Source organism: Vicia villosa, linkage group LG6 (genome assembly GCF_029867415.1).
Source record: "Vicia villosa cultivar HV-30 ecotype Madison, WI linkage group LG6, Vvil1.0, whole genome shotgun sequence".
Taxonomy (NCBI): Eukaryota; Viridiplantae; Streptophyta; class Magnoliopsida; order Fabales; family Fabaceae; genus Vicia; species Vicia villosa.
This window is the reverse complement of record NC_081185.1, coordinates 160290337-160317706: the sequence shown is the minus strand read 5'-3', so window position 1 is coordinate 160317706 and position 27370 is coordinate 160290337. Positions and strand designations below refer to the sequence as shown.

The 27370-nt window shown below is 33.1% G+C and overlaps 3 protein-coding genes across 4 annotated transcripts; 1 reads left to right on the top strand and 2 right to left on the bottom strand.

Annotated features, from left to right (window-relative positions):
* Positions 1 to 1798: 1798 nt before the first annotated feature.
* Positions 1799 to 3122, bottom strand: LOC131612993 (uncharacterized). Its single transcript, XM_058884722.1, has 2 exons — positions 2969 to 3122; positions 1799 to 2195 (listed from the first exon to the last, which is right to left on the bottom strand). Exons 1-2 carry the CDS (start codon positions 3022 to 3024, stop codon positions 2003 to 2005), a joined length of 249 nt encoding a protein of 82 aa, XP_058740705.1. The 5' UTR covers positions 3025 to 3122; the 3' UTR covers positions 1799 to 2002.
* A 5732-nt stretch (positions 3123 to 8854) lies between these two features.
* Positions 8855 to 12281, bottom strand: LOC131610855 (BTB/POZ domain-containing protein At1g03010-like). 2 transcript variants are annotated; one of them, XM_058882910.1, is made up of 4 exons: positions 11945 to 12281; positions 11265 to 11331; positions 9739 to 10920; positions 8855 to 9552 (listed from the first exon to the last, which is right to left on the bottom strand). In XM_058882910.1, exons 1-4 carry the CDS (start codon positions 12034 to 12036, stop codon positions 9004 to 9006), a joined length of 1890 nt encoding a protein of 629 aa, XP_058738893.1. In that variant the 5' UTR covers positions 12037 to 12281; the 3' UTR covers positions 8855 to 9003. The 2 variants fall into 2 exon arrangements, with proteins under 2 accessions (XP_058738893.1, XP_058738892.1); XM_058882909.1 differs by lacking the exon at positions 11945 to 12281 and adding an exon at positions 11404 to 11912 and having other exon boundaries at positions 8856 to 9552.
* Positions 12282 to 20096: 7815 nt separating this feature from the next.
* On the top strand, positions 20097 to 26972 carry LOC131610854 (peptide chain release factor APG3, chloroplastic). The gene is made up of 14 exons (XM_058882908.1): positions 20097 to 20413; positions 20506 to 20586; positions 22095 to 22152; positions 22274 to 22377; positions 22867 to 22918; positions 23286 to 23335; positions 23599 to 23664; positions 23752 to 23916; positions 24332 to 24404; positions 24522 to 24654; positions 24913 to 24970; positions 25060 to 25107; positions 25489 to 25572; positions 26619 to 26972. Exons 1-14 carry the CDS (start codon positions 20198 to 20200, stop codon positions 26688 to 26690), a joined length of 1260 nt encoding a protein of 419 aa, XP_058738891.1. The 5' UTR covers positions 20097 to 20197; the 3' UTR covers positions 26691 to 26972.
* The last annotated feature ends 398 nt before the right edge of the window (positions 26973 to 27370 follow it).

Sequence of the window (27370 nt, the reverse complement as noted above, 5' to 3'; positions counted from 1 at the left end):
CAGGCCGATAACAGGAGTCTACAGATTAGTTTATATAGGTTCAGGTCACACATTATTTTTAAATAGAAACGATTTAGACTTTTTTATAAGTCTATTTAGTTAAAAAAGTTAGGTCTCAGGCCCTAAAAAAATCTTTTAAGCCTATCAGGCCGACCTATTTAAATAAATATGAATACTTTTTCATGATCATTAAGTTATGTTTTGTACTTTGAATTAAAAATACATAGATAAAACTTGGTTATCTTGAAGAACTTGTGAAAATAAGATGAAAACACTAAATGAACATTGTTTTCATAAGTTTTTTTAAACAAATAGTCTCCTAGAACTTATGCTAATAGGTAAGTTAAAATAAGTTAGTCTATTTAAATATTATTTTAATTGCTTATTTACAAATGTCTAAAACAAATAGGCTTTTATGTAGGTTAACAGGCTAACCAGACCTTCGAAAAGGTCAGGCTTAGACCTAAAAAATAAGCTTACAAACAACCAAAATAATCAAAGCTTAAATATGGATTTTGGATCCGCTTATTTTATCTTTAAAAATATGTATTTTAAAATTAATATTTATGAAAATTATTTGAAATAGTTTTAAATTTAAATAATTTTTTAAAATATTGATATTAGAAAAAAGTTATATCAAAAGATGAAATATCTTTATTTAAATTTTAAACTAATTTTTCATTTTAAATTTTAAAAAAAAAAATTTTTTTAAACAAAAATTTGTAACATTATGAGAATTTTTTTAAGGGTTAATTACAGTTTTAGCCCCTTTATTTTTTCTAATTCACGAAATTGGTTCCCTTATTTTAAATTTAAACAGTTTTGGTCCCCTTATTTTATATTTAAACTGTTTTGATCCCCTTTCATAATTTTGTACTTAAAATTAACGGTATTCTTAATTTTTTTAATAATAAATTACTTATAAAACATGACAAATCATCGTATATAAATCTATTATTAAACTTTGTAGATAAAAATATAACTTAAAAAATAAAAAATCTCATCGTTTTACTTTGAAAAAACATGAAAGGGAGACTAAAACTGTTTAAATTTAAAATAAGGAGACCAAAACTGTTTGAATTTAAAATAGGGGGACTAATTTCGTGAATCTAATAAAATAGGGGACCAAAACTATAATTTAGCTTTTTTTTTTTTAAAAAAAAAGTCGAACAAATGCATCGTTTCTATTTTGTATTTTGAGCACCTCTATTCATGACACTTATTAGAGATATAATTATATTATTTAGCTATTTTTAGTTTAACTAATTGATTATTTAGAATTATTAGTTATTATTAATTATATAAATCTTAATACTATTACATGTAACAAATATTCTCTCATTATTCAATATTTTTCACTATGATTTCTATTAAGAATTGTAATAAAAATATCCCTAAGTGCATTTTTCATTATAATTTTTAAGAAGAATTATAATAACAATATCTTTAAGTGCACTCTCTCTTAAGAATGCATTTCCATATCATCTGTCCACATAAATATATCGTTTGCCAAATCATAAAGAATCAAGGCCAAATACATAAGTTATGAAAATAGTAGGCATTTCAAAAACCAAAACTGTGAATTTCAAAAATGAAAGAAACAAAACATGGAACCAAAACTAAGGTTTGTTTAAATTTATCTATTGACAAATTTTGTAATAATGTTTGAGAAAGATTATAACAACAGCCTATGATATTGTTTATAAACTATTTTCAACTTAGGTTCATAAATTCCACAAAATAATTAATAGATTATACAGAAACAATTTAACTTTAGCTAATGATGCGTTTACCCAAGTTAAGATAATATTAACTTGCATTCAGCAAACTTATTATCAATAACCAACATTTACAACATTAAACATCTTCATGTTCACAAATTATTAGAGAGGGCAATTTTGAGCTCAGATCAAAATTTCAGAGCAGAACTGAAATCAGTATAGAAGGCCATAAATAGAGGTTTCATCAACTTGGTTTGCCAAAATGTTCTAATTTGTAACCTTCACTTGTGAATATAGTCTTTCAAAATATGATTATTGTCCTGAAGGATTGCATTTCTTCGCCAATTAGCTACTGCTTTGGCGACTGTAACATTAGCATTACGAATCTCATCGGTAGAAAACTTATGCTCTGTGATTCCTAAAGGTCCAGGTTGTAGCACCTTAATAACAGTTTCTACATCTTTCTCAAGTTCCCTGTCACAAAATAAAAACAAGTCTTTTAATTACATAAGCAGTAATAAACTTGCCCAAGCCCCATTTTAACAAAAATATTCTACATTCCACATTCTAATCTACCCAACCATACATTCATTCATTTTGATGTACTAGTTTCCTATGGAGCATACTCTTGATTTAGATGATAAAATGGGATTTTATAACAGTTGATGAAAATAAAAACTGCTAAAGTTTAATATTTGTCATGAACATCAACATCTGATTACTATCAACTAATAAGATTGCTCATTTGTAACCAGTAACTACAAACACTAATCTCATGAGTTTATAGATTCATTTTAGAGGTTAACATCACCCTAGTACCTTTTTCTTCCATGCTTGATTAACCACTACTAGTTAAGTGTGCAAATCAAATAGGGGTTTTATTTTGTCATGGTTTAACGGTGTCGGTGACAAATAATTCATGACATCCTTTTTAGCCACAGTTCAACACTCTGTGTTGTAGTCCGTCTTGCACGTGCTCAGAGAGGTCTTAATTGCTAAATTCATTCTCACTCTCAATTATAAACATAGGCTTAAGAAACATGCATCTAAAGATGGTTACAATTATAAACATCAAACTCAATGCAATCAAAATTCATAATTAATAATAAGAAATGTAAAGCTTTTAATAATTCGTAACCCTAACATTTAGTTCTAGAGAACAAAGAAATAAAGCTTTAATCAAAAGATGAATGAATGAAAGAAACAATTAAGAGCGCGATCAAGTAGAGAAAGCAATGGTGAATTACCTAATTAAGCCAGAAAATGGCAACGAACTTCGAAACCCTGCAAGAGATAGCTTCATCCCTTCACTTCACACACGCTATTCGCAGAAATCAAATCCACAATGTTTCCGTTGATACGGCGTCGTATTCACAGGATGTTCACACAAGTGGCCTGGATATCGTTTGGGCTTGTGGGCTTCTGTATAAGCTGACCCATTATCTAACTAAAGAGAAAATTGGATTTCGTATCTACCTGTTTTGACTGTGTACCCCCTCCCTCCAAATATAATAATTCCAATGCAATTTCTTGTCTCTGTATCACAGGTAGTTGTGGATGTCAATGAGAAGGATCACCTTGATGAAATTGGTGTGAAGTGTTTGGTGCAAGTGTGAGTAATTAAAGTCTCACATTGCCTATGAATGAGTGGAATGTTGATTATATATAAGAGAGATGACTCATTTACCTAACACCTTAAGGTTTTGGGTTGAGATGTGGCATCTTCCTCTCTTGTGGTCCTGGAGCATTTGTCTCATTAGCCCTCTCGACTCTCCTAGACTCCCCAACATGAAGATCGAAAGAACAGAGGAGTTTTAAATACTCATGAGTTCCAAATTTACGTAAAATACGTAGGTACTTATCGACTTATTTTAAGCAGCAATCAACATTAAAAAAAATCTTTTTAATCTATGAGAAATGTTAAAACACCTGTTTGGACTTTCTACTTGCATATTTATCAAAAACACGTGAAAAGGATGAAAAACCACTAAGCAACACACAAAGAACTTGTCAAGATCGACTTTCTACAAACAAGGATCTTTAGGCTACAATATGGGTGCGCTAGACAAGTACAGGCGAGAGGAGACTCTCTGGCTAAGTAAATTCATATGGAAGGAAGAATTTGTGCTCTAAGCGAATATGGGTGGTGCACCTAGAGAGCTAGGGAGGCTAAGGCTAATTGTAGGGTGAGCTGGCGTTTCTTAACCTTGAAGAAAGTATGAGCACTAGGTGAGGATGGGCAGTGCGCCTAGCGAGTGTAACTTTCTCTAGCCTATAAATAGGAAATTCAGCTTCGGTTCTTAGATATTTTTGGTGGATTCAAGAGAGTACAGAAAAATAGTAGGTTCACCTTGGTCTCACTTAATAGGAGAATAAGATAAGGGGGTTAAAGGCCAAAGCGCTGCTCGCAGTGACACTTGCAGATGGTTCTTCGAATTTGTCTTCTTCAGATTACCTATATAACTACGATGAGTAAGCATAGCTAGAAATCTCTTTATTGGGGGGGGGGTAGATGTAGTTATTGTATATTAATGTTTCATTAGATCATGGCATTTTATGTAATTTTACTTAAGCTTTAACATTGATGATTCTCCGTTCTTAATGTTTATTTTAGATTATCTATGTAAAATCATTCTTCATTATATGAATTGACATACGAAAGGTGTTGGCTGTTGTTACTAGATCCAAGTCTTCATCTATTGGCTGTTAATGCCTAGACAAAGGGTTAGGCTTAACATTCGTAGAATACTGCCAACTGTTAATCCATGTTTGTATGTCACTGTTGAAACTTAAAGATGTTATATCTAATAGTGCAAAATATCACACATTAGGTAAAACAATTGTTCTCACATTGTTGAGTCAGAAAACATATACGGTGAGAGTAACATGTGTTAATATTAATAGTTGATTAGAAGAGCGTATTATTAGCCAATAATTATGCATTAGTATAATAATGATGAAATATATCCCTAGAAAATGTTCTCACTATTAACATCGAAATCTCCATTTATTTTCTATCATTTACTTTTCTGCAACCAAACAAATTTAAACTCTTACTTAGAATCATAAAATTTGTTGAATTTGTCTTTAATCACAACTAGTCCATATGGATACGACAATATTGCACTTGCTTACTTTAAAACTACGCAACAAATACTTTTTGACTAACTCTTGGTTAACCAGGATCTTTTAACAAGGAGTTGGACCAGATTAGAGAGTCTTATGTGCTGTTGTTTTCGTCAGATAATTTTCACGGGCAAAAATTCTTTAAGTGGGAGAGAGTTGTAAAACCCTGATAATTAGATTTAACTATTTAATTATTATTTGATGTTTTTATGTGATTATGTGATGCGTGACGTTTATGCTGATGTGTGTGGGGTAGTAGAATTGAGGTGTTAATTAGAATAATAATATAATTTCTAATTTAGCATTATTATTTAAATAAAATAAAATTAGAGATAATGAGGAAGAGTTAGTAAGGGCATATTAGGAATATCACTAATAAGGGTCCTAAGGCTAACTAGATAAAAAGAGAAAAAGGAAGAAATTTTATTAATCGTAGAATTTTGGAGAAAACGAGAAAAGAATAGAGAGCTAGGGCAAGAGAGGAGAAGAATAACGACTGTAGAATTTGGGAAGAGAATCAATCAAGATAATAATCTAAGGTAAGGAGGGTTATCTTAATTGTTATATTTTCCTTAAAGGATTGATAATTGTATGTTGGTTTGGGTTTGGGGATTTTATGATGAATTTGATGATATTGATGAAATACCATGATGAATTGTTTGAATTGCATGATTAATATGTTGTATGATATTAGTAATTGTTGTATTGGTGAATAATAACATAATTTAGACTTGAATCCACCATTGTTGAGGATTTGAAGGTCTAGGGTTTGATGAAGAATGATGGAGGTATGATGAACATGTGTGTTTTTGTGATTAGAATGATTAATCCATGTTAAAACTAGGTTAGTAGATCTTAAATCGCATGAAAATAAGGATTAAAATCAGTTTTTGGATAAAAATTTGGGTCTGGTATGATGCAGGTTGCGCAGGAATTTTCTACAGAATCGCAGAGCCTGCTTAGTACGGTGGAGCCCGCTCAATGCGCTCTTAAAAATAAAAAGAACCAAATTACAGTAGAGAGCCCGCTTAGCGCGGTATAGGTGTGCTTAGCGCGAGTCCCTGAAATTGAAAATTAATGTTTTTTTTAAAATGATTTTAGAATATAGTAACTTATATTTTATTATAATTTCTGAGAATTTTCTGAAATTTTAGTGTGCACGTTTGGGTAGGTTTATAAGGTATTTTGTATGAAATTTGGCTTGTGAATTCTTAGGTTTCTATACTTGATTTTGATGAATGTTATGTGTTGATTGATAACATGATTAATTGATGATTGTGTGTTGAGTTGAACAAGATGCTTGTGATGTTGTATGTTTGAATGATGACATGACTTTGATGAATAAATGAATGATGATGCCATTTTGACTAGTTGTGGTCGTTGATTTTTGTGAAGTTGAGCATCATGCATTCATAGCATATTCGTAGGACGATAAGTCCAGTGATGTTGTAGGACCATATGTCCAATGATAGCCCTTAATCCTATTGTGCAGATAGAGTGCAATTTGTTGATATGCTCCGGTTCCAAGCGGGAATCGATCCTATGGTGGGGATCTTTGGAGAACGATGACTGAGTCATCATTGAAGTACTGGTACCAAATGTATGAGTCCATTGTTATTGCATCACATTGTTGTGATATTGCGTGAACTAACGATGCTTGATTATTTGTGACATGATTGATGATTTAAAGTGATGATATGGTGAATAGGTGATGATGTGCTGGTGTGAGTTAGTTCACAAACCAAAAATATATTTATGGTTCTAAACCGTAGTTATATTTCTATTTAGTACCCAACTCTTCCAACATAATTAATATCTAACATGGCGTGAATCGGAAATATATTTTCAGTTTTCAGAAATATTTTTGAAATTTCGCGTGGTGCGCTAAAAAAACATGAGGTGGAATAAGAAATTCTGTATTTTTTTCCTTCTCCACGTAATTACTCACAATTATTATATTTTAAAATTAAACTTGCTAGTTGTCTATTTAATTGCATGCATGTGCAAAAATATTCCCCTTTTAAAAAACTTTAATTATTTGGTTTTTTCTCTAATGAGTAAAAACTAAGGTGGTAATAGTAGTTGTTTTCTATATAGTATACGGAGAGAGAGGTGAGCACATAACTCTTGAGATTGACCCTCTTAATTAACCAAAAAAAGGAGAACGTAGGGCAACTAGTGCAAAATAAAACATAAAGGAGTTCATTTCTCATGATGTGTTGTTCCTCTTTTTTCATGGCACCATCATTTTCTTGCTTTTGCTCAAAACCTTTTCTTGTCGGAAAAGTTTTATCCAAGCAGAGTGGGAAGTGAGGAGAGTCAAATATTTTTTGTGAACATGGTATGATTACGCATGAAAAATGGTGTAGAAGTGGGAAATAATCAATAATCATTGCTTGTTTTTATTTGGTTATGAATAATCATTGCATTTTTTGTCACTCTAGTCATTATGCTACCACATAATCAAATTATGTGATTCTTTGACACCAAAAAAATATATGATATGATTCATTGTATCTGACTTTTTGTTATAAACTTTCAAGTCCTTTACTCAAAGGCTCTAATTTGTAGCCATGTTTTGATTTTGATGTCTTAGAAACTCTTGTCATAAAGTGTTAATCCCATGTACATCTACTTTGTCAATATTAAGGTGAAATAGGTTAGGTGTATCTTTACTTATTTAGTATTGACGGCAACAAATGTGTAGGGTGTTTTACATGAATTTGATAACAGTTAAGAATTTTACATAGCATAATATATAATTCGAACATATAGGGACAATTTTTACCTTACATGCTGATGTAGAGTTAACTAATATTAAAATTATAATTTTATCTTAATATTAAAAGTCTATCCATTTCGGTCACCATCATTTATATATGCGCATCAAACTAAATAGATGTGATGTTAAGAGTCTCACATCGGACAATATATGATCTAAACATGTGTTTATAAGTGGAGGCAATCTTCACCCTACTAACCGGTTTTGTAGGGATGAGTTAGGCCCACAACCACATTTCTTAACATGGTATCAGAGCCTCGGGCCACCTATTATAGTTTCCGCTATCGGGTCACCCACTATTTATTTCCACTCCACGTTTCAGTTGTCTAGTCCTGGGCGTGAGGTATAGTGTGTTAAGTGGGGACAATCTTCACCCTACCAACCGGTTTTGTAGGGTTAAGTTAGGTCCAACCACATTTCTTATGTGTTGGAAAAACAAATTTTACATATTGACAATTCAGTATATTCGTCGTTATACTAAATCCAATAGTGTTACACCTGAGAGATATAATGAGAGATATTTAAGTTACACATTAGTTAAAAATAAAATCTAAAAAAGAATTTATATAAAAAAAAGAACACTCACTTTACAAACCGATTTTATAAAAATGATTTTTTCTCAAAATAAACTTACTTTAAGATGTATCAAAGCATCTTATAAGATCTGTTAGGCTTTTTACTATTAAGTTTTTATTCTTTTATAATAATGAAAAACAAAGTCAAATTTAAATTAATATACAATAGTTCAAATAATTTTAATAATATTAGTGTAATTTTACGATTGATTCACACCATAATTATTTTAATTTATAATCTATATAGTACCGACACTTCTGAAAAATGAGTGTCTGACACCTACACCGACACTTGTGATTAAGTTTAATTTATTCATATTTTTAAATGAGTAGTGCTATATGTTACGAAATAAATTGGAGAAGAAATGCAAGAATGGACACATGTCATTCTTTTAGGGGACAATTTTAAATTTATTTTAAATTTAATTTTCTTTTTAATAGGGATCATGGGATGGTTGTGATATTGAATGGCTGGGATTTATTCTTGCCTTTCTTGTTTTGCATTTTCTTAACATTTAGCATTTTCCTTTTTAAATTATTACTGATGTCACCATGTGAGTGTTATTATCAGGATGTCCGTGCTTCCTAGTATAATACATATAGATATGTTGTAACTATCCTTAATGCGCCCCAAGTGACATAGACTGCTATTTAAAACCATGATGAACACCAAAAATCACCAAGTATCATTTATAATAAACTCAAAATTTGGTCAAGTTGAATCACATTCACATCATGCTTTACATGTTTAAGCAAATTATACATTGTGACAGAGATTATACATCTTAACAACATATAATCATGAAACTGAGTGACATTTTCGCCTTTGAAAAGGAAATCGCGACCGAGTTTGTGAACCAGACCTTGCAGTTCCACTCCCACGAATACTATTTATACGAAACAAAGCATTAAATTTACTTAGTTTCTTAGCAAATGACTTGAAAAATTTCTGTGCAGGACCTGTTTTCACAAGCTCTTGTTTCATAGAAACATGATCTTTCTCCAAATCATTCAACCTCATTCTCATTCTTGTTACTTCAAGCTTCAACTCTCGATTTTCTCTTCTAACCGATGCATAGTTATCTCTAGGTGAAATTGCTCCACTTCCTATGCCACTTCCTGATCTTTGAGGAAACTGGCCATGATTTCCACCAAACATGATTTGATTGTGTCCTCCGTTCATCGCGTTTCGAAGCCTAATTTGTTCGTAGTAAAGAACTTGTACGCCTATTTGTACCGGGAGCCTTTCGTTTTGTGCTGCATGGCTGCATGCTTCTTGAGATAGTTTCTGACAATCGATAGTTTTGCTTAAACGGTATCGCTCTGAGTCCTTAATGTTCGAATGAACCTATAAGATAAACAAACCAACAATTATAATACGAGTTTAATAATTTTGTTTCTTTACGAATCGAAGCAACAAGGGCTGAATCTAAGTGGATATAGTCATGCCAGGCATAAATAAACATATCTGTGATAGAGTAATGAAATTCTTAATAGTATTTGCAATAGAAAGAATTCGATTTCGAGTACTAACCTTAAGGAAGATATCAACTGCTCGATAGAGTCCATCGCTTGTGACACGAGCATGATCAGGAAGTAATTCCGCGAGTGCTATGAATTTCGATGGCAAAAGGTTTGAGTCCAGTGCAACTTCAGTAAGAAAATTATCCATTAATTTAGATACTTTAAGAATTGAACTTTGTTTCGGAGATCCAGGACTGTCGAATTCGTACTCGTACATCATTTGATTTTCATCTCTGAAATCACTATCTTCATCATCCACTTCATCCAAGTTCAGGAAAGTCGAAAAGATCCTCAAAATCGAATCTATATCATACATTGTGTTGTGAGTACTCAAAGGCGAGTTTGTTGGAATAAGAATGTCTTCGAGAATGGCCTGATCGAGCTGTAGACCAATTCGCCTCTCGAGATCACTTCTACAAGAAGTTGGCACCATTGTTGCTATCGCGGTTTTTAGTAAGCACGATAGAAACGCGATTGGAACCGAGCTTTTCCTTGATTGAGTTGGTAGTAAACGAACTATAGTTTCGACAATAACCTTTTGTTTCTTCTGCGACTCTACGTCGAGGGAACTAACACTACTAGTCCCTTGAAGAGAATTATGTGCATAGTTTACCAAAATCTTGCTGATCAAGTCTTGTTTTAGTCCCTTCGACTTCATAACGGATACAACTCGTTCGAAGAATTCAAGACTAAGAACATTCATCGAGTTTCCCCACCAATCTAGAGGCGTTTCCGGTTCCATCATCGATGTTGCCTTGGAAGGAAAATTATGATCAAGTTTTAACAAACCAGACGTAAGTTGCTCTTTGCAGGCATTATTCGCTATCGCGTTGATGAGCCTATTAACGAGATTGATTTCTTCGGATAAAGGAACAAGATTCTCGCAATGATGAAGAACATTTATAATGCTTGATGTGTTTGGGAGTACTATTTCCTTTAGATATGATTCGGCTCTCGTCACCAAATTCTTTTCTGAGAATTCTTCTGTCATTTCGAGAAAATGAGATGTGCAATGTATCATAGCAATATTTGAGAGATTGAAATCAACATTGATTCCATAACAGAATTTCGCAGCTAGTTCAAATGCCTCTACACCACCTGGCACAGCCGGAAAACTTACGCGCGAAACTTTTGAATCTTTTGCATCTAGTAGTAGTTTCCTAAATCTTCCACTTCTAGAAACAAGAGGAAACTGAAAAATAATTTGCAAGATTTTTAAGTTATTAGTTCATAGTTATAAGTTATAACATATCAACAGAGCCGTCTTAAGTTTTTCAAGGCCTTGTGCAGGTGAGTTACGGTTCAATCTAGACAAAACATCTAGAGGGTCTATTTTGCCATAGTTTAACCGTGACAAATCTATTATGAGGCCTATTTAGTCACAGTTTCAATGTGACAAATTTGAGGCTCAGTGCTATAGCACATGTTAACACACCCTCAAGTTTCAGAGTGACAAATTTGAGGCTCAGTGTTATAGCAACACACCCTCAAAGACGGGCCTGAATATTAAAATGGAAGATAGATTGTTTCATTTACCTTGTGAAGTGAAAAAGTTGATGCTCCTACTTGAATAGTAAGATCACTAGAAACATCAGAAATTGGCCTGCAAAAAAATACTCATTCTGAATCACTATAGATACACAAACATAAACATGAAAGTTTCAATGAATATTACCAAAGACATTGAAAGAGACTACTAGCACAAAATGGAACTAAATCTAAGTGCTTTGTACACCACAAATCAATAGACAAGTTAAACTTCCAAATCAAGATCTTGGAAAAGAATATTTTAAGAATGGCTATTTCAATAGAGTGGAACCCATTCATGCAAATCATTGGAGTTAACAGTAGTATGGTCTAGTTGATTTCACAGTTGTCATGTTCTATATGAAGCCAAAAAAATTGTCCATTGTCGGTGAACTCCTATTGCTTCTCCAAATTCATTCACACTAAAATCTAAAATAATAATTGATAGATAAAAACATATCATCAAACTCTACCTCTTAATCAACTAGTCTGTCACGTCACAGACACAACACAGACACTCTGACACTATATTTAATGGTTACATTCTATTTCTGTCATCTTTTCAAATTATATTATCAGTGTCGTTTCTAGTGTTTGTGTCTGATGTCTGTGTGACTGTGGATTGCGATAAACTTACAAAAATGGTGTAAAACATGTTAAGAAGTAGTAGAAGAATATATATATAGTACCATTCAGTGGCATGTCTTATGCTTGAACTTGGACGAAAAGTTCTTTTTCCAGAAACACTAGGCTTCAGTTCACCAAGTGTTACAACTCCCATTTTCAAACAACTACTTCAACCTCTTCATTCTTTATCAATTGAAACTTGAGTCACATGAACCAAAGAAAAAAAAAATCACTTTTATAATGAACTTTAAGAAATAATCAAGTTTAAGATGAAAGAAAATGAATGCAGGTGAGGTTGAACTTTTCAGTGAAAGGTGGTGAAAGTGTGTGTGTGTGGTGTTTGAATTGAAGGAATCAAATGTGCTTTTATGAGTTGTTATAATGAGTAATTAACTAAAGGTACTTAAGTAAAGTTTAACATAAATAAGTAGAAAAATTATGTGTAAAGTTAGTTAAAGTTGAAATTAAAATTTGAAAAGCATATGAGTTGGATTACATTGCATGTTATAATGGACTAGTTAAGCTCAAATTATTCTACATGTATGAATTGAATTGGTGGGGAAGTAGTATAATATAATGTAACACGAATGTAGAAGATGTGTATATTAAGAATAATATTAATATTGTGATTGTATGTTTGTAATAAAGTTGGTATCACAATTTCTTAATGTGACAACTGTTGGGTGAATGATGAAAATAAGCACATCATGATGAAAGCATCAATTTCTTTTGTTGGATGGTTCTGAGAAGCCTGGTTAGTAATTAATCTAAGCAAATGTATTCTAAAGTATTTAATTATATTCGAAATAATGTTGAATACATAAGGCTATGATCATATGAAAGAAACGTTGTGCAATAAGTTTTGTGTGAGTAGAAAATGAAATTTAGACATTAGTGAATGTGTCAATAGTATGAAGGTGACAGCATCATGATGTGGGGGTAAGCATTTTACCCATCTATATCCATTTCATATGGCATCTTCAATTATACTTGTATTCGGCCGGAATTGAAAATGTTTTCTTTAAAAATTTAAGTGATTAAGAGAAGTAAAATATATTTTAAGTTCTGTAAAAAAAAATATATATATATATATATATATATATATATATATATATATATATATATATATATATATATATATATATATATATATATATATATATATATATATATATATATATATATATATATTTTAAGTTGTAGAAACTAAAAATTAGTCAGGAAGTCGACAAAGACAGCGTAGCTGCGAGAGAGGTTAGCGGCGGAGTTGATGCGGCGCTGCAAAGTGAGGTTGGCGATAGAGCTGACGCGGCATGAGGTTGGCTCAAAAGTTGGCCCGGCGATGCAAAGTGAGATTGTCAGTGGAACCGGCATGGAGGGAGGCTACGCCAGAGAGAGTTGCAGCAGTAGGACAGTGGGTCCGGGTCCGGAAGGCGGTTTGGTTTTTTCGGTTCATGAGTATTGGGATTCGTTGTATTAGCCCTTGGATATGTTTGTTAGTGGGTTATTTTTGGGCTTGTTTAAGGAATCGTTGAGTTTCAATAGTTATAAATATTTATCTCTTGGATGTTTGCTCATCACAACCTTCAAAATCTTAGAGATGAAAATAGAGAAAAGGGTTTGGGAATATTAAAGGTAATCTTTGAGAAGAAATGATAAATTCCTAAGTGCATGTTCTTGAAATTTAGGAATTTTTTAAAGATATTTAAGAGGGGTTGAGAAAAACTTCTAAACACTTTGAACTTGTGTGATTTATATATAGAGTGGGTTGTGTGATTTACCAAATAGGATTTGTTTTTGGGAGTTTGACTGACTATTTTCTTGTAACTCATTTATAATCTTTTGTAACAATTTTTCAAAGTTTAGTGAATCAAAGAGTTGTTTTCTATCCTAGGGTAGATCGTTTTATCGAATTGGATAAACAAGTTATTATGTTTCTTGTTTTATTTTATCTTCTTTTGTCAAGTTAAATTGTTGTATTATTACTTAGAGAGTTATTTTGTTGAAGGTCATTTATTTTGATTGTCTTTGTTCTTTGTCCCCACACATCAAATTTCTTGGTGTGTTTGAACTCTAAATAATTCTTCATAAGTGCTTTTTAATTATTTTACCAATTTTTCACAACAGGTGGTGTCCACCGTGGGGCAAAAGGGCTTTGTTTGTAAGTGAGCATCATGGATTCTAAATAGAATGTCGAGAGGTTTTCTAACGACAATGATTTTGAGTTGTGGAAAGTGAATATGCAAGCAATCGTAACTCAAGATAAATGTATCGGAGCAATGAAGAATGAGGCATTGATGCCTGCACACCTATCAAAAGTAGAGAAGGTGGATATAATGAGAAGTGTTGTTATCTTATGCCTTAGGAATAAAGTTCTAAGGGGAGTCGTCAATGAGAAGACTACGATTTCAATATGGACAAACCTTAAATCATTGTATATGACCAAATCTTTGACTCAAAAGTTATATCTCAAACAACAACTCTACTCATTTTGAATGGTAGATAACAAATTCACAATGGAGTAATAGACATAATTTCACAAGACTATGGTTGATCTTAAGAATATTGAGGTGAACATTGATGATGAAGGCAAAGCTCTACTCTTGTTGAGCTCATTACACAAATCATTTAAGCTCTTTAAAGATGTCATTATTTATGTTAAGGAAAGTACTATTACTTTGGGTGAAGTTTAGATAGTTGTGAGATCCAAATCATTGTTAAAAGTGAAAGAATTGATATTGACGATAATGGTAAAGGGTTTAGTGTTATAAGAGGAGGGAGTGGGCGTAGAGAAATATCCAAATCAAAGAGGTTTGACAAATTACGGTTAAAATGCTTCATTTGTCAAAAAAATTATCACTTCAAGGGGAATTATCCCGAGAAAAAAATGCTTCATCTTGCAGTTGCCTCCTATGAGGATATTTATGAGGATGTTGGTGTATTAATGGTATCGAGTTGTGTGGCTAAAAAAGTGTTAGATCATGGACTCAGGTTGCTTTTATCATATGTGTCCAAGAAAAAAATACTTTGACACTTTGAAGCTGGGGCAAGGTAGAGTTGTTCTCCTTGGTGATAATAAGGCTTGCAAGATTCATGGCATTGGTACAATCGTTAGATTTTAAATGTTCAATGATCGTGAGTTTCTTCTTCACAGCGTGAGGTATGTTCTAGAACTCAAGTGAAATTTGTTATCCATAAATAGGGGTGGAAAATGGGCATGCCCGCCCCGTAAAAGCTCGCAAAAATTTGGGGCGGGATGAGGCGTACATACTTAAGAGTGAGAGCCTAAAGCTCTGTCCCGCCCCGTACTAAAAGTGAGGGATGGATGAGGCGGACTCGCGAACACTTCTTCTTTTAAGCCTAAAAATACAAAATTTATGTTAATGTTCATGCCCGCAAAAGCCCACTAAAAAAATTGGACGGATCAGGGTGGACGCATTAGATGGTGTGGGCCTAAACCCTTGGGGCGGGTCCATTTTTTCACCCCTATCCATTAGTATGTTTAATGACCTACGCTATTAATTAGATTTGAACACAGAGTGTTGAAAATTTCACATTGTAACTCAATTGTAATCTTTTGTAAAAACTCTTAGAAGTATAGTGAATCAGAGAGTTGCTTTCTCCCTCAAAGTATATTGTTTGGTCGAATTAGGTAAACAAATTATTGTATTTCTTGTCTTTATTTTGTCTTTTTCTATCAAGTTAAATTGTTGTCTTTTTGCTTAGAGAGATATTTTTATTAAAGCCCATTTATTTTGATTTACATTGTTCTTTGTCCTTGCATATTAAAATTATTTAGTGTTTTCGAACTCTGAATAATTTTTCGCAAATATTTTTATTATTCTACTAGTTTTTCACACCAAAAATAAATACTATAAATTTCTCATTATTTCTTATTCAATATTTGGTTATGGAAGAATTAGTTTTGTTAGTGTGAAGTTCACAAAACAAAAACAAAAAAGTATTCTGGTTGGTTATGGAAGAGTTAGTTTTGTTAGTGTAAAGTTCACAAAACAAAAACAAAAAAGTAAAATTTTACTTAAATATATTACTTACATAAACAGACTGAACTCGAATCACATAGTTTATCATTCTAAAATATAAGTCTAGATAAAGACACAAGAGGAGTGCTAGCAACACTCTCTCCAACACTCACTTTCTTATTGGTTGAAACATATATGGATCACTCACTTTAGAAATAGATTTCATTTAAAGTGGTAGGACTCACACATATTTCAATCAATAAAAAAATGAGTGTTAAAGAGAGTGTTGCTAACATTTCTCAAGACACAATTAAACTAAAGAACATAGCTAAGAAGTCTAAACAATCAAGACGAAGGATTCACAAAAATTTAAGATCATATGAGAACAAGTTGAGTTTGGCTTTAATCCACCCTCAAAGGTAGATTTTCACGTGATCAACGATTTGAGATGAGGACATATCTTTTCGATCAAATAACTTATTATTATGATGCAATCAAATAACTCAATTTGTTCCGAAACAATCACAAAATAACTTAAAATTAAAGTGAGTATGCTATGAAGTTATCTATTAAGATATATGAAAACTATATTGAAAGTATAATTCAAGTTAAGTAATCTAAGGGCAAGCTCAAATTTGTTAGGATTTATTAAGTTAGTTATTTATTATACAAGTCACATATTTTTATATATGTACATATTTGTAATTCACTTTTATAGCCTTTCAATATTAACAATTCTCCATTACTTTTCGTTGTCTCTCGCATTCTTTCTCTCACTCAAACTGTATCAAGCACTAAAAAATTGGTATTTGGAGCTTCGGTTAGGCTCTTGACTGTGTTTTCAAGAATCACACGTTAGTGATCGTGTTCCCGCGATCTTGGGTTGTTAATCAATCGTTACAAAGATGAACAGTGACAATGGTAGTATTTCAAATTCTCTTTTGATTCTTGGCGGCAAAAATTGGATCTGATGGAGTAAACAAATGCAATCATGAACCCTTAAAAGTGGTTACTAATGGTGTTCCAGCGCTTACTCAAAATGCAATCGAAGCCTAGAGAATCGTCTTCAAGGATGCCAAGAAGAAGGATTGTATGACGGCCTGTTGTATTCAATCGACGATAGACGCATAACATTTTGATCGGACTTCTCATACTGAATTGGCAAAGGAGGCATAGGATATTCTAATCAAGTATTACGAAAGAGGTGAGAAGGTGAAAGTTGTTAAACTGAAAGTGCTACGAAGGTCGTATGAATGACTGCAAATGGAAGAAGATGAAAAGATTGTCGGCTATATCACGAAGGTGCAGAATCTCGTTCATCTCATGAAAGACTGTGGTGAAGTCCTAACTGATAAGATGATAGTTGAGTAGGTATTGCGTGCGTTAACCTCTCACTTTGATCACGTTACCGTAGCTATTCAAGAATCCAACAATCTTGAAACTATGAAATAGGAAGGTTTAGTTGGTTCGTTGGAGCTAATGAGTTACGGCTTATTGAGAGGAAATGGGTCCAAGATTCAATGCAATCACTATAGGCGCAAACATGGAAGAAGCATAGTGGTTCCAACAAGTTCAAAGGCAAATGAGATATGACTCAAAGCAAGAAGTCTTGGGTGAATCCTCAAAAGCATAGAGTATATGATAGGACTTCTGAATCCTTGAAAAAATGAGAAGAAATCTCATATCATAAAGACAACAAAGGTGTGAAGTGCTATATCTATGAAAAGTGGGGTCATTTGATCAAGAATTATTAGTACAGGAAAGACAAAGGGAGTGATAAAAGGCAAGGATCATGAAGGAGAAAATCTTGCAAGTCAAAATTCAGATGATTCTAAGGATATGGTGCTTATGGCTTCAGTGGCAACTGAGCAAGTCGACTCCAAGATCTGGTTTCTTAACACAGTTTGTTCAAATCACATGATTGGTTGAAGAGAGTGGCTAGTAGAGTTTGACGAGTCTAAGAGGAGCAACATCAAACTTGCAGATAATAGCTCATTTCAAGTAAAAGGTATAGGCAACATTGTTATTCAAAGGAGCAATGGAGCTAAAGCTATGATCAAATATATACTTTATGTACCTAGCATGATTTGCAACCTCCTAAGTGTTGGACAATTGGTCAAAAAAAGTTTCTCAGTGGTCATGAAAATTGAGCCTTAGAATTATTCAAGGCCCATAATAATTTGGTCTTAAAATATCCTTTATGCAAGAATCAGGCGTTTAAGACTATGATCAGTACGATTGAAGTACAATGTCTAAAAACAGTTGTTGGCCACAAGCATAGTTGGTTGTGGCGTTTGAGGTTTGGACATATGAATTTGTGGTCACTAAATCAACTGGTTACTTAAGATACGGTAACTAGTATACCAAGGCTTGTGATGTCCGACAAACTCGTTGAAGGTTACTTAGTAGGGAAGCAACTCGTAAAATCTTTTGTTTCAACTATGCCAATGAGTTCCTCCTGCATATTTGAAGTTGTATATTCAGATGTATGTTGCCCGTTCGAGGAGCATACCATTGACGGAAACAGGTATTTTGTCTCATTTATCGATGAGTATAGTCGAAAGCTTTGGATCTATGTGATCAAACTCAAGGATGAAGTATTTGTGATCTTTAAAAGATTCAAAATATTTGTCGAAAACCTGAGTGAAAGGTCAAGGTTTAGCGAACAAATGGAGGTTATGAATATACATCAAATATGTTTGAAGACTTTTGTACAGAACATGGTATTGATCATGAGATAATTGCTCCTTATACACATCAACATAATGGAATAACAAAAAGAAGAAATATAATCATACTAGATATGGTTAGATACATGATGAAGCATAAGAATATACCAAAATCCCTATGGGGTGAAACACTCACCACGGTTGTCTAAATAATGAACAAGTGTCCTACCAAGAAACTGTAGAACAAGTTGAAGTGTGTTGATCGTTGATGTTGATATTCCTAGTCGAACTCGAGAGAAAAAACCCAACTTTGGTGGAAGGAATATTTTTTAGGTTGAGAGAGTGAGTAAGTAGAGAAGATGAAAAGTGAAGAATGAGGTCGGAGAAGAGTCTGGCGCGGGTATAAGATCAAATTCTTTGGGAGCTACATAACTGGAAACAATATGTAAATGCACCTACGAAACAAATCAACGTAAAGTAAAAAAAATACGCTCGAAGATACATCTACGGAAACATGGAGGTATTTTTGGAAACTCACGTGATGCCTAAGAGGCCCAAGGGGTGGGATAAGAGTTTCTCTTATGAGAATTTCTTTATGCACCCATACTGCTTTTCACTGACCTCTGGTGAAAATCCAAAAATACTCCTATATTTCTGATATGGATCTCTGAAGTCACATTTATTCTTAAAAAAATGTGACTTCGCATATGCATATCCGAAGTCACATTCTTTTTTGGGAAAAAAGGTGCGTTCGGATATGCATCTCCAAAGTCACCCTTTTTTTTGGGAAGAAGTTGTCTTCGCATATGTATCTCCAAAGTCACTCTTTTTTTTGGGAAAAATGTGTCTTCTTATGTGCATATCCGAAAATATGTCTGAGACATAATTCATAACAACAAAGCAACAAAACCTAGATTTATCATAAATAATTAAAATTACATAGATAGTTCAACATAAATTTAACGTTACATATTGTTATAAACAGGTAGTTGAGGATAGCGCAACATTTTGATAACATCTCATTCCGATCTTTGAAGTTCTGCATCCAAATCATCACCAATATAGACAAATAAGAGATGAAATGAAGAAACTTTACTTCAAATTGTAGCTTTCTATGCTCTCTTTGCTATGATCAACCACTTGAAACTTGGTTTGAAGACGAAAAATAGATTGGAAATGACTGGGGTTTTGGAGAGGGTTTTGGTTTGTGGTAGAAGGTGGGAAAAATGTATATAAAGTGAAGGTGGGAAAATGTATATGAAGGGCTTTTTCGAATATGCATATCCGAAAAAACCTCTGACATTTTAAATTTAACGTTTAAATAAAAAATATTTGAAGAAGAATTTTTTCAGATATGCATATCTGAAATATCTTAAAAATGTGAAAAATGTGCGTTCGGATATACACATCTAAATGGTATTTTAAAATTTTCAAGAGATGTTTTTTTATCATATATGGGTGCACAAAGAAATTTCCTTCTCTTAAATTATGAAAAACGTAGTACAAGCTGAGCCCAGCCCAATCTTTCTTGTTACACATCAGTCCAATCCAAACTATCTCCCCTCTTAACAGCAATTCACAACTTCTCTCACATCCCTCCGCGTCATCTCCTTCTTTATCCAAACACAAACATACACAGTCATCCCCGTCTGACTTCACCACTATGAACACTTTCGCGGCGAGCTTCACCGCTCGAACATGCAACCCCCGCCGCGACGCAATTCCGTTAAAACACCGCTCCCTCCACCACTTCATCAACAGACGCGTCACGTTTCTCCCCACCAGAACAACTCTCCCATCTACAAGAATCGTTTGCATGGCGGAACCTTATCTGCTATTGAAGCTTGAATCTGCTGAGAAAACATGGAAAGAATTATCGGTATGCTCTTTTACATGTTAATTCTATACTAATTGCTATTATTTCGTTTCCTGTAGCGAGTTTTTTATTTCTGAAATGTAATATGATTTCAGGTGAAGCTTGCTGATCCAGACGTTGTTAATAATCCCAGTGAGTATCAGAAGTTAGCTCAATCGGTGTCCGAACTTGACGTGGTACTCTAACTTTTATTTATTTTTTCTTTCACATGTACATGGAACTAGGCTGAATTTAGAAATGGAAGAAATGGAAAAAAACATTTGAGTATTTAATTATGGAATAAGGAATTTTGTCATTCTGCACAAATTGGAGGCTAAAAAAAATTAAAAGTAATGTAATTGGATGAACTGCTACATCTGCTCCCTTTCATTTTTTTAAATTAATCCAAACATTGGGTTAGGGTATGTTTGAATTGATGGAATGAAATAGAATGGGATGTGTGAGATTTTGGATCGAACTCTAGTATGGCCGAAGGGTAGCTTCTTGGTTCGACAGGGTTAAGCATGAAGTCGAAGGTTGTTCACATGCTTGTGTCGAAGATGCTAGGGTTGTTAGCATGTTAAATTAGGTTTTAGTGTTTAAACCCTAATTTGTTAAGTTAGCTTGTTTATTAAGTTGACTTGTGTAATGGGCCTTGTGGAAAAAGCCCATTAGTTAGTATGTTAGGTTTTATTATAAATAGCATACTAGTCTCTCATCATTGCTAAGCTGCAAATCCTAATTTAGGGTGAGAGAGGTTATTTGTTATTCTTGTAAACTTGTAATCTTGTTTTAAGAGAAAGTAAAAGAATAACGGTTATAACCAATTATTGTGTTCCTTTTCTTCCTTGTCCTTTATTCATCCCTTATTTTATACTTTGTTCGTGGCATTGAATTCACAACAGGATGGAATGATATATATTTATGTTCCATTATTTGGATTAGTTTAAAAAAAGAGGAAGAAATGAAGCGGAACCGGATGAAATGCATTTCATCACTATTCATCATTTTTTATACATCCAATTTGGGCGGAATTACAAAAATGCTTTATTCCGTCATGAAATACCCAAACAATGGAATGACATTTTTATTCCGTTCCGTTTGTTTTACAATATCCAAGCATAGTCTTAGGCTATGTTTAGATTCGTGGTATGTGATGGAATGAAATGGAGGGTAAATAATGTGATTCTATTGTTTGAATTTGTAAATAACGGATGAAGTGGAATGCAACATGATGAAATCCATTCTATTCAATCGGATTTGGGGTGTATGCAATGGAATGAAACATTATTAATAAAATACCAAAACAATGAAGTGAGGTTTCTATTTCGCTCAGTTCTGTTTCATCAATCCAAACATAGCCTATCAACTAAAATAGATTTATGCTTGCAAAAGTGTTGTTAAATTATGGCTATAGTAATTTTATACTGCATAGAGTAACTGAATTTACAAAAATCACAGTTGTTTGGTGATAGACTACTTAGTAAAAAATGTTGTCAAACTGTGACCACAGTTGTGCTATAGCAACGTTGCATAATAGAGTTTGAACAAACGGCTCTTTTCTATGGGCATTGATAATATTGAGAAGTTAAATGAGAGGTTAAAAAAAATATAGTTGTTATTACCAGTACAACATTTTTTTAATATTTATTTTTTTCCAAACTAATTATTGAGAAATTTGTCCAATGTGATATTCTGATGTTAGGTTGTAACCTTGTATACGAAATTTAAAGACTGTGAGAAGATGCTTGAAGAAACAAAAGGTTTGCTCAATGACTGTCATTTTTTAATCCTTTTTTCAGACATTGAGTTGAAGGATGATTCATGTTCTGTATATTTATTATTTATTTTGTTTTCAACTTCTTCTCAATCAACACGATATAGCCTTAACAAAGGATGATGGCAATGATGAGGATATGGCGGAAATGATATCTTACGAAATTGAATCTTTGTCCAAGCAACTCGCAGAACTAGAGGACAAGCTGAAGGTTTGTTTTTATTCATTTTATTGTTTTATGAATTGGGAATGTAAGTTACAGTTTTTGTCTTCACTGCTTGTGACTTGTGTTTAACCATAACTTATGAAGACTAAGTCTGATCATTCGTTAAATCTTTTTCTCGTATGTTTTGTCATCACGAATATGCTAATTTCACCTGAAAGTTTGTATATTGTTTGCATAGTATAGATCAATATCAATTAAGCAACCCTCAACCCCAAATGTGAGATATCAGCTTATATGTCAAAACCGTGCAGAGGAATTTTGATACTCTTTCAACGTTCTTATCATATGTAGTCACTTTTTCACTGGCCATCACAAGCAGAAATTTCCTATCTTTTGACTTTCTTTTGACCTTACCATCCTCTATCTTTAGCTATCTTGAGTTTTCAATCACCCATCTTTCATTCTCTATATTTTCTTTTCTTTTCCATTTCTCAGATTTTAGAAACTTACTAATTGCATCTTATATGTTGGCAGGTTTTACTACTTCCCAGTGATCCTCTGGATGCAAGAAACATTATGCTTGAAGGTAGATTCTGCTCTTCTTTTCAGTGCATTGTTGCAACTAAATGATTTAGTTTTACTTCATGGCTTAATTTAATGTTGTATCACTGAGACTTATGCTAGAGAACATAAAGCTGATTTTCAAACACTAGTGCCACTGTTTTTTAGTTTTACACTTTTACTATGATTGTAGTGGATACTCATCGATTTGACTTATACATCACAAGGAGTGGTGCGATTTATGGATCCGCTGCTTCTCCTTGTCTCCTACACCACACTGTAGTTACATTCTGGATATCTGAGCTTAGCATATCAATATTATTATCATTATTTCCATTTCTGTTATTAAAATTTTCAACTTATGGAGTATTTTATCACCATTTGCTTTGCAGTAAGAGCAGGTACTGGTGGTGATGAGGCTGGAATATGGGCTGGTGATCTTGTAGGTACATGCTTTTATTTGTCCTTTCTAACCAGTGAGTGTGTATGAAGAACAATGGTACACTGCACACACACAAACAAATTATGTTATTGTACCATATCTGAATCGTTTGACTGTCTCCGTGATTTATTTTCTGTCTTTCCATTCTAGCCATTTTGATTGTCCTAGTTTAAAATAAATGTTTTAATCAATGCAACATTAGTGCAATGTTAAATTATAGTCATATTTTTATGAAAAATTATGCTGTTTTGATGTTGAACCAGGTCCGAATGTATGAAAAATTTAGTGAAAGGAATTCTTGGAAGCATTCTGCCATTTCATGCTCTGAGGTATTCTTCATGAAAACTCAATATAGTTTTAAACTTACAATGGCTTTTGTAAATTGTATAATTTGTTTTTTTTTTGTCATCTTTTAGGCAGAAAAAGGGGGATACAAAACTTACGTGATGGAGATAAAAGGAAATCGTGTCTATAGTAAATTAAAATACGAATCTGGTGTCCATCGAGTTCAACGCGTTCCTCTAACAGAAACACAGGGCCGCATACATACTTCTACTGCAACAGTGGCCATCATGCCAGAGGTAGAGTGCATGTTTCAGGTTTTAGCAATACATTATTGATGACTCCGACATATAGGTTTGAAAGCATTTATGAAGTCTTACTGCCTTAGCATTTGAAAAATTGTTAATTTGGTATTTTATTCCTAAAGTTACTGTTTTTGCATAAAGATCTATCTAAATCATAAAAGTAGCTAGCGTAGGTCTAAGTTTTTGGAGTGGGTATAGATATAAGGTCGTCTCAATATGGTGTCTAGTCTCGTGGAAAGCCTATATCAATTTGTGATTAAAGACCATGTTTTATTTAAATGTTTCTTAAATTCGTATTTTCTATAATGAGCGTAGCATTTAGCCTACTGATACATGAGTCGTTGCCTCCCTTTCTCCTTTCAAGATTTTGGAGCACATCTAAATCTATAAATTTGAAATCTTTATTTAGGTTGATGAAGTTGAAATCGTAATTGACCCAAAAGATATTGAACTGACAACGGCACGTTCTGGGGGTGCAGGAGGTATGTATAGATATATGAACATGAAACTCTTTCAATCAAGTAATCAATCTTTAAATTTTCCAGAGCTAGATACAAATTCCTTTCCTCTAGGAATTCTGATACAGTCATATCTTGCAGGCCAGAATGTTAATAAGGTTGAAACAGCAATTGATCTTGTTCATAAACCAACGGGAATCCGTATCTTTTGTACTGAACAAAGGACTCAGATTCAAAACAAGAATCTTGCTTTTCAGTTACTGCGAGCCAAACTGTAAGCATCAACATTGCCATTGCTATTTAGGTTTTTCAACCTTTTTTTTCCTACACTTTTCTCTCTTAAAAACATGTTCGCAGGATGAATATGGCTATAGTTTCTTGAGTTTCATTACACATGAGGAACTGAAAGACATAAATATCACAAAACAAAAAGCTGACCATACGTCATGAGCACATTTAGTACTGTTTCCGAGTATTTTCTTTATCTGTCTTAATATGTTGCATTTAGATTTGATATTGGATAGTTTTACAGATATGAGATAAAATCAAGGGAGCAGCAAGAGACAATACGAAATCAAAGAAAATCACAAGTATGATCCCTCTTGTGTATTTTGCTAGAGTACACTCGATTCCATTGCTTGTTGATGCCTTGATGATTTGCAGCATCTTTTATTTACAGGTTGGTACAGGAGCACGTTCCGAAAAAATTCGGACATACAATTTTAAGGTACTTAATGTTGCGGTCCATATTTTTTCTTGGTTTGGTTGTTGCACAATCTCACTTGTTAGTGTTTCCATTCCTGATCCAAAATGTATAGTGTCAAAACTTCATAATCAAATTCATAACAAATAACAAATTTTCCCTTTATAAATTATAATGTGGGAAATGCCATTGATATCATTAGAAACAAAAGTAAGAAGATACAAAAGAAACATGCACCTTAAATTATTTTTTGAATCTCTGAAAACCACATTCATCGAGTGAAGTGAACAAGTCCAGTATTCTGTTATTTGTTCCCGTCAGCATAACTGAGAAATTTATTGAAGTTCCATTTTTTCATGATGAAATTATGATCTTATTGATAAATTTTGACACTTAATCTTATAGGAGAACAGGGTTACTGACCATAGATTGAAGAGGAACTTTGAGCTCACCTCTTTTCTAGCTGGTGACATAGAGGATGCTGTTCAGGTATATTCTCTAGCACACCTCCCACTGCAAGAACTTGCTCTTCTTTCTCGTTTACCATTGTCAGACTCCATGCAGTATATGCTTAGGAAATGGTATATACTAATATATGTGGAACCATGCAACTGACCTGGGCAGTTTTTTTGTGGTGGATTATTTAGGTTTTGTGGTGGTTTTTATGTGATGAATTGAGAGGGTTTTGTAATAGATGAAGCGAGAGGGAAAATAGTATGCATTCTCGGTTCTGTATTTTATCAAAATGAAAGTTAGTTACAATATTGAACTGAATAGTTGTTTATACCCAGACTAGGACTGTGCTGACTCAGCACAGTTAGTTGTTACAACGTAAGGCCTTGTTTGGCTAGCACAACTATTACTCAATTATCTTGCTTCAAATCCAAGGTTAGGGTTGTGCATGGTTGGTTGTTTTTAGAAATCAAATCATAATCATTTTCAAACCATTTAAATGGTTTGGATTTATAACCATAACCATATTTCAATCAAAACTGGTTAGGGATTAGCAGTCTCTTTGTTGATCCTTTGTAATTGTTTTTGTTTTGGGCTTAGGCCCTCCATTGTATAAAAAAAAAAGGTTATAAATTTGGTTATGATTATATAACCGGTGTTTTAAAAAAATCCTGTTTTAAAAATATTTTTTATTTTGAAAATTATAAAATATATAATTGAATTAAAATATTTAGATTAATTTTGGATTTTGGATAATAACCGGATTATAACCGAATCCAAAAATAATTTAACCGGTTAGTAACCATTTAATTATATTCGGATTATATGAATGGATAACCAACTATTAATAACTAAACCGGTTAATAATCATTTAATTATATCCGAATATTTAAAACGGATTTGAATTTGAATTTAGTTATGAATTTAGACCTCACAACCAGATTTTTTGTACACCCCAGGGTCTTACTGAAGGGATATACTACGAGTACTGTCTGGCTTTGCCATTAATTTAGTTTCATATGAATAAATAAAAGTGTGATTTATCATGGCTATGCATTATTAATTTTTTGTTCTTTCTGCAGTCTTGTGTTTCACAGGAACAAAAGGAGCTTATGGAAGAACTTGTTGAGTCTATGGGTGCTTCTACTAAATGAAGTGCAGTTGATTTTGCCCATATATATTGGTGCTTCTGCTAGAAGAACTCTTGTGATAATTTCCCATTAGGGAAAGATCTGTCAAATATATTGTTCTTGCGAATATGTCCCATCAATGAAAGCTTGACACATACCGAGTTGATTGATAGTCGATGAGTAGATATGGGCTAGTTTTACGTGTAACACTTGGATAATACTCCGTTGGTAAAAAACTGTTTGTGCTGTAATTAACATGCATTTTGTGCTTAGTGCATGGTAATGATATTGTGTGGTATTGATCTGCGGGTTCGATTCTTCCTCCTTCCTCCTGAGTTTTCATTGATTTGGATCAACTTAATGACTCTGAGAATCTAAACTGATTCAAAGTTACAAAACTTGGACTTATGTCCGGTAGAATTCAAGCTACAGTTTGTGACCTTGGTTTTTAAGAAAATGAATGCCAAGTTACCAACCACACAGGTTCAATCGAGGACTACATTGGCAAGAATTTTTTGCAAATTTTGGGTATAACAATTGTTTTGCTAAACTTGGTCAAATTCTGGATTAACACCAAAAGAATTAATATTGAGTACATTGAATAATGAGGTATCAGAACATTATATAAATAACACTAAAATAAAGTAAAGAAAATAACTAAGCTTAGAGAACACCAAGAGGAGTCTTCTACTTCTACAACAAAT